The following is a 19,082-nucleotide window of genomic DNA, read 5'->3' as shown; positions in this document are numbered from 1 at the left end:
AAAAACCGTATTTCCCTTTGGAATTTAAAAAATCTATACACGTATATATATTATAAATACTATAACAGAGAAGGAATAAGAAACACTGTAAATAGTATCATTAACTTGTCCTCTTTTTCTTTATAGACTGAATTTTGGAAGCAATATGTTGGTAAGCAATTCATTTTATCCTCTTCCGGGTATATGAAACATTCGAGATTTACGTATTGCTTTCCTCTGTGTCAAAAGGGCTCAGAAAAATTAGTTAACTTGTTTTTACCCAACACTGAATGGTAACTATCTGAGATAATGGAGATATCTGCTGGCAGAAAACCTTACTCATCCCTAGGGCTTCAAAAGGAACATGGTTCCACCTCAGGAATCCCGAAGGAAGAAACCACAGAGAATTGTATCTGGGACCGAATGAAAGTTTACAATCCTCTGTAGAGAATCAGAAATGCTGACTGACTTAAATGTTTACTGCTTAAAAGCCGTCCACCTTCTGGTGGCCTGCAAGGCCCTCCTGATTGCCCCGCCCTGTGACCTCCACTTCTCCTGCTCTCCCCCTCACACTCGGGGGGCCAGCCATCCTGGCCCCACAGCTATTCCTTGCACGCGCTACAACTGCTTCTACTTTAGAGTCTTAGATTTGCCTGTTCCTTGCATGTTGAACATTCTTCGGCCAGGTTCCTGTAGGCTCACTCCCTCACTTCCTCTCAGGTTTTTACCCAAATGTCACCCTCTCAATGATGCCTGCCTTGATCGTCTATTAATATGTCAACCTGCCTCCCCCCACAACCCCATCACTTTAGACACTGTATCCTGCTCTATTATTTTTCATAGCACTTTTCACCATTTGAGGTATCATATAATAGTCTTACTTATACTATTAATTTTTCCCACCTTGCTAGCATGCAAGCTTCATGTTGGCATGTGTATTCAACTGTTTTGTTTATTGATGTAGTCCTAGTACCTCAAACAGTATCTGGTACAGAAGCACTGAGAAAATACTTGTTGAATGAACTGGAAAAGGAGGAAAAGTCACAACTTTAGTGACAACTAAATTTTAACACTAATTTAAAATTTAGCAGCAGAATCTTGAAGCAGTGTTAAGTTTCCCAGCTTGACTTACTTAAGACCATGTGCATGGACAGAAACTAACCTGGACAGCCAATTCACTGAATTCCATCAGTTCTATTTTCCCAGATTCCATTCGGTGAACACTAGTGGACTTATTCATATTCTTGTGACTAATTATTTCTCCACTTAGTTTTTAAATCATGAGGGAAGAAGAGGTCCACTCTGTTATATTTGCTTTATCTGCCTTTGTTCTTAATAATGAATGCTACCGTGCCAACTTTCTAGTGAGGTATTCCACTACAGTTAGTCCAAACAAGTCTTTTCATTCTCTATTTCTAATCTATTTAAAACTCTGAATCTTGTCTTTTTAAAAAACAAATCAATTTCTACTTTTCCTCCCCATATATACCTGGCTGCATTTTAAAACCTCTCTTGTCCCCTTTATTGCCCACCCCGTCCTCAGTTGGCCTCTCATCACTGAATATGGGTTCATCAGTACCTCTTTAACACCATATTTTGAAGCTGGGCCCCTGCCTTCTAGGCCACAGGCTGTGTTGTTTACTGTAATTTGGGTAAAGAAACCTGGAAAACATCAAGGGCATGATTTTGCTGTTGACCTGAAAGAAAAAGACTACAGCAAAGATGGGTTTATTCAGGATCAGCGGAGAATCATAATTCAGGGTCTTCAACCACTGGGAGCCATGTGCAAGTTCCTGCAGGACAGAGGGCAGAGAACTCTTTTGAAGAGTGGAAAAGGAAGTGGGGGGTGTGCATGTTAAGTCACTTTAGTCACGTCCTACTCTTTGTGACTCCATGGACTGTAGCCTGCAGGCTCCTCTGTCCGTGGGATTCTTCAGGCAAGAATACTGGAGTGGGTTGTCATGCCCTCCTCCAGAGGATCCTCCTGACCCACGTCTCCCGTATGTCCTGCGTTGGCAAGCGGGTTCTTTACCACTAGTGCCACCTGGTACAGTAAACCAAGAGTCCCTGGCTTGTCATTGGCTGACTCCTTGCCAAGAAAGAGGTGGAGTCTGTCTTCTTCCTGTTGGGCTTTGCTATCATTGGGCATGAGCGCTGTCCCTTCTGGTCTCTCAATTCTATTTAACTGAGGTTTCTGTTTATTAATTTTTTACACTGTCAATACTGCTTTGTCTACTAAAAACAAGACAAAAACAAGAAGAAAGAAAAAGAAAACCCAATTCCATGCTTCTTTCCACTTTGCAGTTGAGATTCCCAAGCACCCCAAATAGCCTCTGCTGTTTTCCACTGTGTGGGCCTTCTCACACAATGGGGACACAGGCCCCTCATTCCTGCCCTACCCTCTGCCATCATTTCACCATGGGAAGAATTTGGCTGAAGAAGAAAAACTGCCCAACCACATTAACCAGCATCTGCCCAGCACTTTACAGTTTACAGACCAGCTGTCACTTTTAATCCTCACACCATCCCTGTGAGCAAAGCATTATGAACTTCATTTTACAGAAGAAACTGAGGTTTAGGGAGGTTAAACGGCTTGCCAAAGGTCACGCAGCTGGGAGTCTTGGAGCCCAGAAGAGCAGCCAAATTCTCCACTGCCCAACCCCCGCTTTCTCTATGACCCCTCCCGGCCTTCAGATCTCAACATGGTTATTCATTAAACCACCACTGAGTAGCCTTAAACAGGAAGCTCTCACTCGGCAAGGTCTTCTCCCTTGCTGTCTTTGACCCCTATTGTCTGTGGCTATGCCTCAGCCCAAAGTATACACAGACAAGCACCCAAAGGAGGACTAAATGCAGGATAAAATGACACTCATTTTAAAGATATGTCTCAGCAAATGAGTTGCTGTGTAGCTGGCTGCAAGCCCAGAGCTTTTCAGTGAAACATCCTAAATAATTCAGCTCTGTTCATCTGCAATATAAAGTGCAAATGTGACTTGTTTTTTTAGACCAGTCCTGAACATCAATAATAATAAACCAGAGATAACGTATTTTGTTTTCACAGAATTGGAACAAATTGAAGTATCTGTGCAAAAGCACATTGGATCAAGGGGCAGAGGGGACAAGGTCTAATTTTTACAACAAGCAGATTTTCCAGGGAGGGACTCTTCCTGAGAAAGGGTTATTAGCCCTCAGCCAGTGGGACCTGGATACACGCTCCTGACAGCGAGCATGATTGACATACTACTGCTGTCCTATGGCAGGCAGGGCTCCAGTCAGGAATCTTGGCTCTAAAATATGACTGACCATTAGAAATCCCTCTTGAATTGCCCCTGTTCACTCACTGTTTTATTTTTGTGTCATCTTTACCGCTTACTCTTTTGTTACTCACACATCAAGCCTTGCTGATCTTGCTCCTGGCTTTCTTCGGGGCTCTTCGTCTGCTCAGAGGACGCACCAGCCTCCCTCCTGATTCTCTTCACCCCTTTCTCCTGAAGCTGCCTTAGAGTTATGAGTTGAGGCAGAGCTCTGAGAAATCTGACTGAAGGGTTCCCTTCTCATTCTGACCCTTCCCCTCTTACCTATTCCTTGCTCCTATTTTCTGATGACCAGTGTCTTCAAAGGCTCTCCAGAATGCTGTGAATGTAGAAACTTCAGGAAAAGTAGGAAGGAAAGATAGCCAATCTATATAAAAACATAGCACATTTTCAGAAGCTTTTCTTTTTTAATTCTTTGTATTGAAAGCTGTTTGTCTCTTTACCAAACCATTTGGGACCTAATCATAGACAGTAGAATATCCTCAGGAGTTGAGCATCTTTTGGGCTGTTTGGAACCATCGCTAGCTACTTAACAGTGAAATGATGAGATGAGGAAGTAGATGTATGTGTGCCATGCCAAGGCTGCCAGTTCCCTGAGTGGAGTTGCTGTTACCTAGCTCAATTTGCTCTACAAGACATGCAACAGAGCAAGCTGAGTACGACACGTAGATGATTGCTGAAGCAACATGGTTTGATTTAGAATTAACTCCATCATCATTCTATAAGGAAGGACTGAAAATTCCTCTCACCTTCTGCTGAGTATATCTCTACACTCAGACTTTCTTCTCCCTCATCTTCCTCCCTTCAGTTGCATAAACAATCCACATGCCTTCCTTAGGGCCATTTCTTAGAACAATGTTAGCCTAAAAACCTTTACTAGAATTTTTAGAAACTTAGGAAAACAGAAGCATCCCATAAGCAGCTGATCTCCAGGTCAGAAGTCCTGCTCTGACCCTAAAACTAGGCTCCCCTCTCCACGAGTCTGTGCAGGAAGGACTGGGCATTCTAACCAATGCATCTGTTAATTCATCTTCTTAATCTACCTCGAAGATGGAGATCAGTGTGAGTCCAATCCATGTTTAAATGGCGGCATGTGCAAGGATGACATTAATTCCTATGAATGTTGGTGTCAAGCTGGATATGAAGGAAAGAACTGTGAATTAGGTAAGTATCTTTGGATTACTGGTGGTTCCAAATTTCCCTTTGAAACCAGATGCAACTGGAAAATGCAATATGTATGTACCATAATTTTCTCTTAAATTATGGTAAAGAACCCTTTACATGAGATCTACACTCAACAAATTTTGAAGTATATGATACCGTATTGCTAACTCTGTATAGCAGATGTCTAGACTTTATTCCTCTTGCATAACTGAAACCTGGAGAGCAGCAACTCCTCACTTGCTCCTCCCTCCAGCTCCTGGCAAGCACCACTGTATTCTCTGCTTCTATGTGTTGGACTATTTTTAGACACATCATATAAGTGGAACCATGTGGTATTTGTCCTTCTGTGACTGCCTTGTTTCATTTACCATAATGTCCTCCAGGCTCATCCACTTTGTTGCATATGACAGAATTTCCTTATTTTTGAAGGTTGAATAATATTCCATTGTATAAAACATATTTTTAAAGCTTTTAAAGATGATCAATTCATTTTATCTGTGGTCATAGTTTCCAGGATGAGTTCAAGAAACCCTATGAAGAGCAACAGTAGTATCTGGTAACCAGTAGGAAGCGGTAGGTTCCCAGGTGGCATTACTGGTAAACAATAGGCCTGCCAATGTAGGAGACGTAAGAAACCCAGATTTAGTCCTGTGGTTGGGAAGATCCCCTGGAGAGGGAAATGGCAATCCACTCCAGTATTCTTGCCTGGAGAATCCCATGGACAGAGGAGCCTGGTGGGCCACAGTCCATAGGGTCGCAAAAAGTTAGACACAACTGAAGTGACTTAGCACCCTTGCATGCACAGAACTGGTAATGGTGTTCTACTATCTTATTCATCCTCAATACAACCATTATTCTCCCCGTTCTACACAGATGAGGAAAGTGCAGCTCAAACATCTCAAAATCACAGAAGCAGTAAACGGTTCAGCCAGGACCTGAATTCCAATTTATCTGACCAAAACCCATGCTTCTAACTGCTATCCACAAAACGCAAAGAAAACTGACCCATAAAACTGTTTGAACTCATGACTAAAATATCAACAAACAAGTGGAAGTTAACTAAGTATAGAATTGGGGTAGGGAAAGCCTATTATAAGAACCTTATAATAGGTTCTTCTCCACCCATATGAACCACTTCACATGTGAAATTTGTTGACAAAATTCAGAATTCATTTCTGAATTTGACTAAATCGATACACTGGAGTTACATAGAAAATCTAGGGTCATTGTGCATCTTTTCTTTGCATAGCCTAGGCTTCTTTTTTCCTGAGATTTTGGCAGTTGGAACAGTAAAACCCAAAGTCCTTTATCTATTTGTTTATTACCTCTGGATGCAGGATTACTGGTACTGTGATTGTGAAAAGCATACAGTGCTAATGACAGATTCTCTTTCTACTCTGTAACTCCAGAAGAATAGAAGTGCAGTCCTAGGGCAAGAATTCAACACCACAGGCTACATGACTAAGGGCAAAGAGTAGAAAATTAGCAGGACTCTATTTAGGCGTTATGGCAATCCACCTGGCACAGATGAAAAGGGCATTAAAACAAAATGAAATGCGGCAGCTGCACTTGTCCTACAGAGAAGGGGGAAAGTCGTCTCTAATACTGTGCAGAAATCCTTTCAGTGCTAAAGAGAAATCCATTGATCATCCTTTGAGATCCAAAAGATTAAAAGGAATATAAGACAGGGAAAAGAAAAGGTAGCAGGGCAAAAACATTTAAAAAGAAAGAAAAAAAGGAGATGCAGGTGGGTGAACTGGTACCCTGAGCTTGGACTCCCACTCCCTCAGGCTTCACAGTGTGGGGACACTCCGATGCCTGGGTTTCCTTTCCTATAGGCATGTTCAATGGTTCAACATCTCCGAAGTGCTACTAGCATCTGAAAGGTTACAACTTCAAATTCAGATGGACCTAGATAAATCTGATCCTGCTGCTCGGAAATTCATGGAAACTGATTGAATATCACCTTAAACAATATAATTATTAGAGCTGATGGAATGAAAGACTCAATTGGTCTCCATTAAGAATGAAGGGCATGTCATAGCAAAGTATAACTGAAAATACTGTTTAATGTTAAATACTCCTAAATGTGAGTTGGACCATAAAGAAGGCTGAGCATCAAAGAACTGATGCTTTCAAACTGTGGTGCTGGAGAAGATTCTTGAGAGTTCCTTGGACAGCAAGGAGATCAAACCAGTCAATCCTAAAGGAAATCAATCCTGAATATTCATTGGAAGGACTGATGCTGAAGCTCCAATACTTTGGCCACCTGATGCAAAGAGCCAACTCATTGGAAAAGACCCTGATGCTGGGAAAGATTGAAGGCAGAAGGAGAAGGGGGTGACAGAGGATGAGATGGTTGGATGGCATCACCAACTCAATGGACATGAGTGAGCAAACTCCAGGAGACAGTGAAAGACAGGGAAGCCTGGCGTGCTGCAGTCCATGAGGTCGCAAAAAGTCAGACATGACTTAGGGACTGAACAACAAAATGTCTTTAAATATAAAGACACTTTGAAAGAGGCAGAGAGCCCTGAGGAATGTAGTTATAAAAGCACAAAACTGCTATGATAGGTTTTGCTGTGTGCATGAGGCTATGGTCCATACAGCAAAAGTGCTAAGTCTACAATGGGCACCTTTTCAGGCCCCCCAGGTTCACCACATTTTGGTTTGGTCATAGCTCCGTGGAGACACTGCAGCCACCACCAGCCCTAGCTTCTAGGGTGTCTTGAACCCAGTTGATCAAGGTTTAGAAAAATCCTCCCAGCTTGCTTAGTTTAGAAACAAAGTGGGAATTCTCTCAAAAAACTCTACCTCTGACACTAGAGGAATGCAAAAGCATATACAAACTCCCATTTAAGCTGTTGCTTCAAACTGAACTAAGGACTGATCTCAAAAGCCACTAGAAAAAAGCACAGTTCTTGGAGTATCTGTGCCCAAGTCCCTGGCCTCACCCAGTGTCTGAAAGGGAAGATTTCCATTGTTAAGACCTTCTTCTTTTTCCTCTTCTCTTGTTCATCAGGCTCCTCTCCAGGGAAGAGAGGTGCAAACATTCAGGGAATGCTTTCTAGTTAGACCAATTAACTGGCCACTGTGTCCCTTTGGCTGGAATAAAGACCACTGAGTGTCCCCAGCTACACATCCCATCTGAGTCCTTTTCAGATAAATCAAAGTCTGTAATAGTTCGGCCATTCCTGTCCCTTCTAAAGATTACAAGAGGCATTTCCCCACAGTAAGAGAGATGGAAAGAAAAACAAGCACAGAAACACTTTTTTTTCATTTTGGTAAATCACAGACACTACTAATATACTGTGTATTTCTGTGGAGTAGAAAAAAAAAGGAAATACCTTGAGTTTAGTTGATAAACTTGTTAAAGAGAATATCTTTCATCCCAATTTTGGTTCTCTCATCTGTGAATATATTGGGGCAGATGAAGGCAGAGTAAAATGAAGCAGAACACGCTAACTTATATAGTAGGCAGGAGGGGAGTTAGAGGTGTTTGTGCTAACATAGAGGGAGAAGAACAGACACTGTGAGATGTCCATCCACAGATATTCTAGGGGCTTCCCTGGTGGCTCAAATGGTAAAGAATCTGCTTGCAATGCAGGAGACCTGGGTTCAATCCCTGGGTTGGGAAGATCCCCTGGAGAAGGAAATGGCAACCCACTCCAGTATTCTTGCCTGGGAAATCCCATGGACAGAGGAGCCTGGCAAGCTACAGTCCATGGGGTCACAAGAGTCAGACACGACTGAGCAACTAAACATCTAGTTACTTAGCCAAGGATGCAGAATCAGGCAAAACACCTCAACTTTACCCATTCCTGTTGTGCATGGCCAGGTCCAAACTGGTCAGCACCTGCCACCCACCTCTGTGAACTCCACACATTCTCATATTGACTGAATATTCCCTACAGGGGGTATTTGATTTGGCTGCACACTCTAGTATTGCTTTGTAGCAACAAAATGATTTCTAGTAACATGAGAAGAGCCAGTGATGTAATTACCGTTAGTGAGGAGAAAGGTCTTTAATAAATAAATAAATAAAAAGGACCAAGCGCCATCTTTTTGGTCCCTGCACTGAGTGGATTATTGGCAGCAAAGGGTAAAGCTTAGGCTGGTTCCTTTGTCTACCTGGTAACAGTTGATTTGCCTTCCCTTGTTTCCTGAAGATCAGTAAGGAACATGAACTAATCATTACTCTGTTGCTGCTAAGTCATGTCAGTCGTGTCCGACTCTGTACGACCCCATAGACGGCAGCCCACCAGGCTCCCATCCCTGGGATTCTCCAGGCAAGAATACTGGAGTGGGTTGCCATTTCCTTCTCCAGTGCATGAAAGTGAAAAGTAAGAATCATTACTCTAGTCTATGCTAACTACGTAAAATGGAATTCAAAAATTTAGATCTGTCACTCACAAATCCATAATATACTCCCAGGCCATACAGTCATTGTTAGCCTGAAATCTAAAGAGGAAAAAAAAAAAGAGTCTGTGACACGAGCTTATGTGTTAAGGTGTACAATTCTAGGGGGGAAAGAGTAAGGGATGAGGGACTGAGAAGTGAGGAAAGGAGAGCCAAGAGTAGGAGTCATCTCTCCTCACCTGCAACTGACTGCTTGATCTCTGGGGACTGTTTTCCAAGAAGCCACGTGAGCTGGCCTCAGGAGAGTCAATCTCAGAGGGGAGAAGAGGTAAAACAATCTGTCCACCAGCACACATCTCTCGATGGTCAACAGTTCAGCCTGTGTGGCACTAACTCCCCGGCATCACCATGTTGTACACACTGGGGCCCCGAGAGGCCGCGTGGCATCCCGGGCCTCAGCATCAACCTGGGAGCGTCAAGCAAAGAGACCAGAGGCCCACAATACAGAGCTGAGCCAGGCCATTCAAGGAGGCACCTGGATGAAGCCAAGGGAAGTCCACGCAGAGCTAATCACCAACGGGGCTGGGACAGATGCAGGTGAGGCGGGGGGCGACTAAGGTGGCCCACAACAGGTGGCTAACACAGTCGCGCATATTCTAACTGCACTGACAAACGAGCACTTCTCTTGAAAGCTCTACTGCTGCTAAGCCTGTAGGTAACGGGAAGGTGCCTTCCATTCACTGTATTCCTGCGCTGCTCTAGAGACAGAAATCGGTCCAGGGGCAGAGCCTATTTCTCTTAACTCAGGAGGTCTCAGCTAGCAAGCCCTGAACCCTGCTACTTCCTGTTATTGAGATGGCATCGGAGAAACAAAAGTAAAGCACAGGAATTTGAAAATACAGAATAAGATGGCAGGAACAAGCCAAATATATCAGGAATCACAATTAATGTGAATTGGAGTTAATGACAATGTTCAGTATGGAGTTAAAAATCTAATTATATACTGCTGATCAAAAAGATACCTAAAATAAAATTATACCAGGAGGATAAAATAAAGGGATATAAAAACATTTGCCAGGTAAATGCTAACAAAAAAAACTGGCAAAGCCATCTTAATATCAGATAAAGTAGAATCCTGACCAAAAGCATTACAAGAGACAAAGAAAGATATATGAATAAGGGAGATTGTATAGGAAAATAAAGAAAATATGGGCCCTAGACTGCTTATCATTGTCAACACATAGTGTTTTTGGCATTTAGCTCCCTTAAAGGACCTTATTTCATTCTCCTGTGTTGATACATACCCACCAGGGCCAGCTTCAAGTTTGCTTTGAAAAACTGGATTATATTGACAGTGCATGCATGCATGCTAAGTCACTTCAGTCATGTCCGACTCTGTGCGACCTCTATGGACAGCAGCCCACCAGGCTCCTCTGTCCACAGGATTCTCCAGGCAAGAATACTGGAGTGGGTTGCCATTTCCTTCTCCTATATTAACAGTAGGCACTTGTATTCAGCAAAATATACTATTTAGGGTGAAAAGGTAAGTCACAGAGTGGGAGAAGGTATCAACAATGCATATATCCAGCAATTAGAACTCTCACATGCTGATGGTGAGAATCTAAATTTGTATAATTATCTTAGAACACTATTTGGCAATATCTACTACGCCTGAACATATGGTCCAATCATTGCACTCATGAGTACAGATCCAGTAAGTATGCACACATATGTTACCAAAAGATATGTACAAGAATGTTCATTACAGCATTAAACATAATAGCCAAAAACTGGAAACTCAACTCAAATATTCATCCACAGTAAAATGGTGAACAGAAGTAGTAATATTCATACAATAGAATGTATTACGCAGCATGTAGATGAACTATGGCTATACAAAACAACATGGATGAAGCTCACAGGCAAAATGTTAATTGAGAAACACAGAAGAGTACATAATGGGAGCTTCTCCTTAGCTAAAGTTCATGAACAGGTGAAACTGATTCCTTGTTAGAAGTCAGGGTAATGGTAACTTTGGGAAAGAGGAAGTAGTGACCAGAAGGGGGAATTAGGAGCACTTCTGGGCTGTTGATAAGGTCCTCTGTACTGATCTGTTTACTGTTTAAACAAGTGAAGTCACCTTGTGAAAACTCATACCAAAGTTCTGGGTACTTTCTGGAATCTGTTATACTTTAATAAGCAGCTTTTTTAACTGCAGTCTATGATTTTGTGAAAATAGCATATCTACACCTTCAGTTTTATGCCAAATCACATATATTGCTGCCACCATTTTTATGCCATACTAAGAATTTTATCTCCCCCCCCCCCCCCACTCTTAGCTCAAGGCTCACAAACTTCTCTCCATGAATGCTCCCAGCTTATATTTGACCTGTACCGGAGTTAGTGGTTTCATGTACTTTTTAGAATTGTATGTTACTTGATGTTATTGCTGTGGATTTTTCTTTCTTTCAGATGCAACATGCAGCATTAAGAATGGCAGATGCAAGCAGTTTTGTAAAAGGGACACAGACAACAAGGTGGTTTGTTCCTGTACTGCTGGATACCAACTTGCAGAAGACCAAAAGTCCTGCGAACCAGCAGGTCAAAATCTAAGTTGTTTTTTTTTTTTAGTTCAGCAGATATGTTTTCCAAATGCACATTTGAACTTTTAGCATCCTACATAATTTCGTTCCTTGTTTTTACTTGCTTTTGAAATCACAGAAAAGGCTAGTAGCATGGGCAAATTAATTTTTCAAATTGCACCATCATTTTGAATAGAAATTCTGTAATTGTCTTCCATCTTCTTTTCTGTACCCAATTTTCTCCTTTGACCTTTATATCATGAAGCATTTGATTTGTGTGATTTCCGTATGCATAGTTATAATTCATGAAGTCAAATTAATGTAGTAATCCTGTGATAAAAAATAAAAGATATATACGTGGTTGACTGATAGGCTTCTAGTACAAGGCTGGTGAATTTTAAGCATGATCTGTCCGAGCGTGGCTGGTTTACACTGAGAAAGTTATTTTCTATCCTTTGGTCTCAGCCTGAGTTTAGACGCTTGGCATCAGAATAGTTCTGACAACTATCTATTCTGAGCTGTGTCAAGCTGATCAGCACAGTCAATCTATACAGCAGTGGACAAAGCAATGCTTCCCAGTTATGTCAACCATGCCACCATATTGACAGCTGACTGGTGTGTGGACAGCATCTCCACTCTTCACACTGCTCTTCTCTGGAAATGAAGGCAGCAGAAACTTGAGACTTTCTTTTAAATGTAGGCTCCACAGGATCAATTATATTTGAGGGACCTTTTTGAAGCAAACTAGATATAATTTCTTTTGCATTTCCAAAGCCTGATAGCTTATTAAATTGATACATTAAATCACACACCATTCCTCTGTAACTGGGTTCGATACCTATCTTAGCAACGCACCTGGCAGAGGAAATTACAGAAAGAACCAGAAGACAAGAGTATATAGACTGCACTAAAATGAAAAGTCTAATGCTTCGAGGACCTGCCTGCCTCCCATCCTTCTACCTGGTTCTTGACATACACAGCTGCAAACTAGCCTACCAAGGGAGAAGTATGTGTGTATCTGTTTTTACCTTCAAAACCTAACTTCCAGTGTAGACAGCATAGTAGCTAAACTGTTATAAGTCCTTTTCTGTTATAAGAAAGAGAAAAAATGGAGAACCACCTCCAACTATTAAGTGTTATTCTGAATATAGCCTTAGTTTTAGCAGAATAAATAAGCCAAACCTAAAATAAGCTTTTCTGACTTTCAATAGTAATGGTCCCTTTTCTTGAGCCAATGTTGATGATTTATATTTATACATAAGTATTTTGAACTAATTTCCTGTTTTCCCAACCACATGCTGTCTTCATGATACTTTGCCACAGCTGGTTGCTATAGAAATGTCTGTTATAAGGAATGTGGATAGAAGGAAAGTGAGAAATGAAATGTGAGGTGACTTTGCTTGACTACAAATTTCCATTCTGCTTGTCCCCAGTGTATCAGTAGATGATTTCTTTTCTTTAGGAAATAAACCAACCCAAGACAAAAGGTAGCCAGTGCCCAGGTAGATGTGGTGGTTATAATCATATTAGTAATTTATCTGGTTAATACTCAACAGCCAGGTAATTAAATCACAATGACCTCTCCCCAATGGATACCTAAATTCCACCTTGGAATCTTGAAGGCATTTTGGTTTACAAAAGAAGTCCTGAAAATTCCCTGGTAGTCCAGTGCTCAGGACTCTGCATTCTCACTGCCAGAGGCCTGGGTTTGATCCCTGGTTAGGAAACCAAAATCCCAAAAGCCCTGCAGTGTGGCCTCAAAAAAGAAAAAATGAAATCCTGTTAACAATAATGAGCACACATCCCATTTACCTAATTCTAAAATCAAGGTTATATGGCACCAATCCCCAGACTTCCATTCCATACCTGGAAATACAACTTTTTTGTAAAGAAACAGGAAGTCATTGGACTTCATATAAGTGAAAGTGAAGTTGCTCAGTCGTGTCTGATTCTTTGTGACCCCATGGACTGTAGCCTACCAGGCTCCTCCATCCATGGGATTTTCCAGGCAAGAATACTGGAGTGGGTTGCCATTTCCTTCTCCAGGGATCTTCCCAATCCAGGGATTGAACCCGGGTCTCCCACATTGTAGGCAGACACTTTACCATCTGAGCCACCAGGGAAGATAAAAGTCTTATGAAATTTGATTTGGGAACACCTCTTCTGTTTCCATAAAGATGACAGATTCCTGAGCCAAATGTCCTTTTCATGAAGCATTTGAAAACTTTCCATGGAAATAATGCAATTAACCTCTTAGTTTGAGACTATATTCATTGATTTGATTTTTTAAAAAATATCGATGGGCTTGCTTCTCAGTCATGACAAGGATGGGCCTCACTTCTGACTTCTGTAATACTAGCCAATGAGAAATACCAGAATCCTAATTTTTTTTTTCTCCATTTGTCTAGTGCCATTTCCCTGTGGACGAGTCTCTGTCTCACATACTTCTAAGAAGCTCACCCGTGCTGAGACTATTTTTTCCAATATGAACTATGAAAATTCTTCTGAAGCTGAAATAATTTGGGATAATGTCACTCAAGGCAACCAATCATTCGATGACTTCAATCGTGTGGTTGGTGGAGAAGATGCTGCAAGAGGTCAATTCCCTTGGCAGGTACTCGGTGTGGATGGTGTGTCAAAACTGGAGCCCAGTGGAAAAGGGACAGGGCAGGTGGGAGGCTGAGACTAGACATCAGTCAGACCTACTGGGATGAGGGAAGTGTCCAGGCACTTTTCAGCACAGAGTAGGGTGAGGAAATCCCCATAAGTGAGGAGCTGCTGAGAGAGAAATCCAGGGACAGCTACCACAGAAGGCCAAGGAGAGTTTGGCATCAAGGACATGGCATAACAGGATTTCCAACAAACAAGGATGTCTGGAAGCGAGGTCACCAGTACTAAGGCTCTGGGTACTATAGCCCCTGGGAGAACTGGACAGAGTCAGAAAGTCTCTAGGTCCAGAGAAACTGGGGTATTTCAAAGGAATTTTTAAAGAACTCAGGAAGGATTAAGGCAAGAACTGGGGTACTGGACCCAGGCAGGGCATAGGAGGTAGGGGCTTGGTCCAAGGCTGTAGTTCTCAAGGTGTGGTAGCATCAGATTCACCTGGGAACTTGTTGGGACTGTACATTTTCATGCTGTGCCCCAGACCTATAGGAATCAGCAACTCTGGGGGTAGGGCCCAGCAATCTGAGCACAAACAAGTCCTTCAGGTTATTCTGAACACTGTACAATTGGAAACTCACTGACCCAAAGGAAACAAACGTTATAGCAGCTAGGATGTGTGTGTGTTAGTGGCTCAGTCGTGTCCGACTCTTTGCAACCCCATGGACTGTAGCCCACCAGGCTCCTCTGTCCATGGGATTTCCCAGGCAAGAATACTGGAGTGGGTAGCCATTCCCTTCTCCAGGGGATCTTCCTGACCCAGGGATCAAACCCAGGTCTCCTGCATTGCAGGCAGATTCTTTACCATCTGAGCCACCAGGGAAGCCCAGCAGCTAGGGTCCAAAACACCAAATAGTGGGCTCATGGTACCTAGTTCCACATTTCTCCAGCTGTTATCTGCAGACAACACACATGAGAATCACCTGTCCATGTTTTTGAGGTAACCAAGGGCTAGATTTGAGACCCATCACTACAGATCTTTTCATGTCTTCCTTGCTGCACACTTAATAGTGAGTGCACCTGTTGTCTCCTTCCTATCAGCCTAGGTAAGGTCATCTGGAGTGTTCAAGATCACTCATCCCCACACACATTTACTCGCTATTTCATCCATATGAAGTAAGATTACTGATTGCAGAGGTACCAAGCACCAGGTTTCAGTCCTGTCTTTTCCAAATGTGAAGATCCATGCTACTCTCTAGGATATTCCAGAAAGACCCTGTCACACTTTCACACTGATTCCTTCCTCACCAGAGAAACTCTCTCTCCACATTCACTGCACCCAATTTCTCACAAAAGGTTTCAAAAGCAGGAGATAAACTGAATATACAAGTCACTTTTAGGGATGTCCCTGGTGGTCCAGTGATTGAGACATCACAGTCCCAATGCAAGGGGCCCAGGTTCAACCCCTGGTCAGGGAACTAGATCCCACATGACTCAACTAAAGATTCTTCATGCTGCAACTAAGACCCGGCACAGCCAAATGGGAAAAAAAAAAAAAGTTTAAATTCACTTTTAGACACAGACAAAACAGGAAGAAAAAAAACAACAGAATCTCTCCCCATTTATGGATGAGCCAACTGCCACCATTTCAGTTAATCTGCAAGGTGGAAATACCTGATTTGATTGCAGACCTGACTGCCACACCCCTGCTGAAGGCCAAGCATCAAGAGAAAGTGAGCAACAGCTGGAGTTGCAACACCACCTAAAAAAAGATTCAAAATGCTGCTGTGACAGTAAAAGAGGATGGGGAATCACACGACCACGTGGGTGAAGCAATCTGGCAAAGAGGCCCAGATGAAGTTCAGTTTCCTATAGAGTAACGAATAATTTGAACGAACTGGGAACGTCTGGTCTGTTCAAGAAAAGGGTTAGGTGAGCTGTTGGCTGGCGGGGGGGCCACAAGAGCAAGGGGGCGACGACTTTTTCTTGGAGGATTTATGGATGAAAGTTCCAGGCAGGCATGTGGACCCTGTTCCCGGTGAAGAAAGGCCGTTCCGGCCACTTGGGTCAGTCACGGGAGCCGGGCAGCTTGGGGAGCAGATCTGGTCTAGCAGATGCTCATAGAATTGTTGGCTTGAGGCGCTGCTCTGTCCCGAGAACCGCAGCGGCAGGACAAGGCCATCCCGGACCGTTGAGAGCCTGGGCTCACCAGATGGGAGATGAGACGGGGCAGGCTAGGGACCGCAGCCACCCCGCCCCGCTCTGAGACCCTAAGAAGCGAGCTTCACCTTTCGCACAGCTGTGCGAAGCGGCCGTGTGCATGCTTACCTTATTCTAGGGCTTTCGTTCAACTTCCCCCTGGAGGCAAAGCCGCCGCAGCCGCAGTGGGTTGGCCACAGGGGCTTCCCAGAAGCCCCTGCGCTTCCGGCTGCTCAGACCTCCGACCCCCAAGGTCAAAGGCGCAGGCAGACTTGACCGATCTCTGACCTCTAATCCCGCATCACAGCGACAGAGGGCCTGAGAAAGAAGCGGAGGTGTGAGGCCAGTTAACCTGCATTTTCATTCCAGATGCCCAGCTCTGGGTTCAGGGCCCTTGGAGGACTAGGGACTCTGCAGAGCCACTCAGGAGTGGAGAGAGGAAGCTAGAGGGTTGACTGCACTATATGGGAACAGAAAGGCTATTTCCTAGAGTCACTATATCCTTGGCGGGGTGAGCAACTAAAACAGAACTCGAATTTCATACAGTTACAAAGGGAAGCGATGAAAGATGTGAACATTAGAGAAAACAGGGAAATCGCAACACCTATATTATGAGACTACCTTCATCAACAGCTTAAAAGTCAGAAATTGAAGGAAGCAGCACTGAGTTTCAGCTTTCTAAACCTCTCACTGGCTTTTGGTCCTGTTCGCTTGACCCAGCCAGCCAACAATTCTGAGCATGTGCGAACTTGCCCCCAAGAGCTCCACCCTCCTCTTCTGCTTTGAGTTAGGGTCTGTCTGGCCATGGATGCGATGTGCCTGGTCTTTCTCTTTTGGTTTATTATGAGCCTCAGGTTCTGTATTAGCCATAAGTATTGTATGTTTAATCTGAGCTACATGGCTCAGATGGTGAAGATTGTGCCTGCAATGCAGGAGACCTGTGTTCGATCTCTGGGTGGAGAAGGGAATGGCTACCCACTCCAATATTCTTGTCTGGAGAATCCTATGGACAGAGGAGCCTGGCAGGCTACAGTCCATGGGGTCGCAAAGAGTCGGACACAACCGAGAAACTAACACTTTCACTTTTCATTGTACGTTTAATCATTTGAAGATCATTCTATGAGATTGAGAAAGCCGGAATACAATGGAAACCAAGTGGTTAAACTTTCTTTAATCCTTTATATTTTTGTTGTTTAGTTGCTCAGTTGTGTCCAACTCTTGCGACCCCGTGGACTGTAACCCGCCAGGTTCCTCTGTCCATGGGATTCTCCAGGCAAGAATACTGGAGTGGGTTGTGCCTACACAGACCCAATTCTTTCCATTTGATTAGGACACACCCCCATGGCAGACAACAAGTAGTTTCCATCTGTATACACCAGAAATTTCTCTTTCTCCTGGTGGGGTTGGGATATTGGGAGGAAGATAAGATATTACATGAACTTCCTAAGACTATAGATATATCTTCACTTGAAAAGATAATCCTCTATTTTTCTTAGCTCATATTGTACAGTTCCAATTAGCAGAAATGAAAACATGACATATGTAATCTCATCTGGCCCCACAGAACTATTTTGGACAGAACATTTAGAGAATTCTTCTCTAGGATGGTTTGATGAAGTCTTTCAGTGACTGGGTTTCCCTGGTGGCTCAGATGGTAAAGCATCTGCCTGCAATGCAGATGTCAGTACTAGTCTCGTTAACCATTAAAAGCCAAAAGTGATCCTCCCCTCTGTGCCCAGAAAAATGAAGTAGGGCCAGGGGCTGGGTGAATCACACCTGTGGGCTTAATAAGCCATACATCATGTAGAAATGGTTTTGCTCTTTATACATAAGAGAACAAGTATGCCAAGAAAAATTGTTAGGAGGTGGCTAGGTACGGAGAGTAAGAGTTTACTGAAACGACAGAGAAAGGTCAAGTTTGAGTTAAAAGGTTAAAAAAAGGAAAAACAGGGGAGCAGCTATTACTCTAGGCTGGCATTGTCAGTGAAGAACATCAAAATAGATATGTGAATGTGTATTTTGCAGATGTATGTGGGTGTGTTTGGTATGTATCTGTGTGTGTGAAAGAGAAAATGTGCTCCTGTTAGGATATGACAAACATTAAAATGTTTGACAGATCAGCACTCGGACACCTTGCTCAGAACATATGCTTTCCCATTTTTCTGATCGTTCTCCAAAGTGATGTCATACAAGAACTTGTCCTTGGCCACGCAGACCGCTCATCTCCAGACAGCTAACATTTAGATAACTGTGATCCTGAAGTATTCAAGTAAACATTCCAAAACCAAGTTACTTGAAATATTTTTAAATGTAAATGTATTTTAGGGCTTTTCCTTGGCAAAGATGTTTACCAAAATTTCTAATACTAATCAGGAATGGGAAAAAAAAAAAAACACTCTTCAGGCTTGAAAGGACACAACTGTATTTCTCAGCCATCCACCAGAACAGCGTAGGAGCTCCAGGCAGCAAGTCTTTGGCAGGAATCAGACTAGCTACAACATAGTCTCTGTGCCTGAGGCTGTGGCTATCATTCACTCTGGCCTAACTAGCCCATTAAGCTGAGAGATGTCCAATTCGCCTCTCATATAGAGGGTAAGCACCATTATATCATTGTATATGAATGCTTAACTCCTGTTACTTGAGCAGATGTATTCAGCTGTAGTCATGAGGCCCAGTAAAGAACAGTGTTGCGCAAATTTGCCTGGTAAGGATACTCACCTGAGGTCTGGGCCAGTTTCAAGAACTGGTGACCGGTACAGTTGCAGGGCCCTGTCTTCCAAAGGGTCCCGCATTTGTAGTTCAGTGCTTTGCATTTGTGTTTTATAACTCAAGTTCAATGAGACAATGGAGCACGCGTGTGCTGGTGACCTGGAACCTCAAGTCA

General features: G+C 43.1%; 1 protein-coding gene across 1 annotated transcript in view; it reads left to right on the top strand.

The window, feature by feature from the left end:
- F9 (coagulation factor IX) overlaps window positions 1-19,082 on the top strand; it is a 31,808-nt gene that overhangs the window by 6,600 nt on the left and 6,126 nt on the right. Inside the window, exons 3-6 of the mRNA XM_020914743.2 lie at window positions 127-151; window positions 4,344-4,457; window positions 11,289-11,417; window positions 13,807-14,012. Coding sequence (XP_020770402.1) covers window positions 127-151; window positions 4,344-4,457; window positions 11,289-11,417; window positions 13,807-14,012 — 474 coding nt within the window. The remainder of the gene's footprint in view (window positions 1-126; window positions 152-4,343; window positions 4,458-11,288; window positions 11,418-13,806; window positions 14,013-19,082) is intronic.

Source organism: Odocoileus virginianus, unplaced genomic scaffold (genome assembly GCF_023699985.2).
Source record: "Odocoileus virginianus isolate 20LAN1187 ecotype Illinois unplaced genomic scaffold, Ovbor_1.2 Unplaced_Contig_1, whole genome shotgun sequence".
Lineage (NCBI taxonomy): Eukaryota > Metazoa > Chordata > Mammalia > Artiodactyla > Cervidae > Odocoileus > Odocoileus virginianus.
The sequence above is the reverse complement of the archived record's forward strand: the minus strand, read 5'-3'. Positions and strand labels throughout refer to the sequence as shown.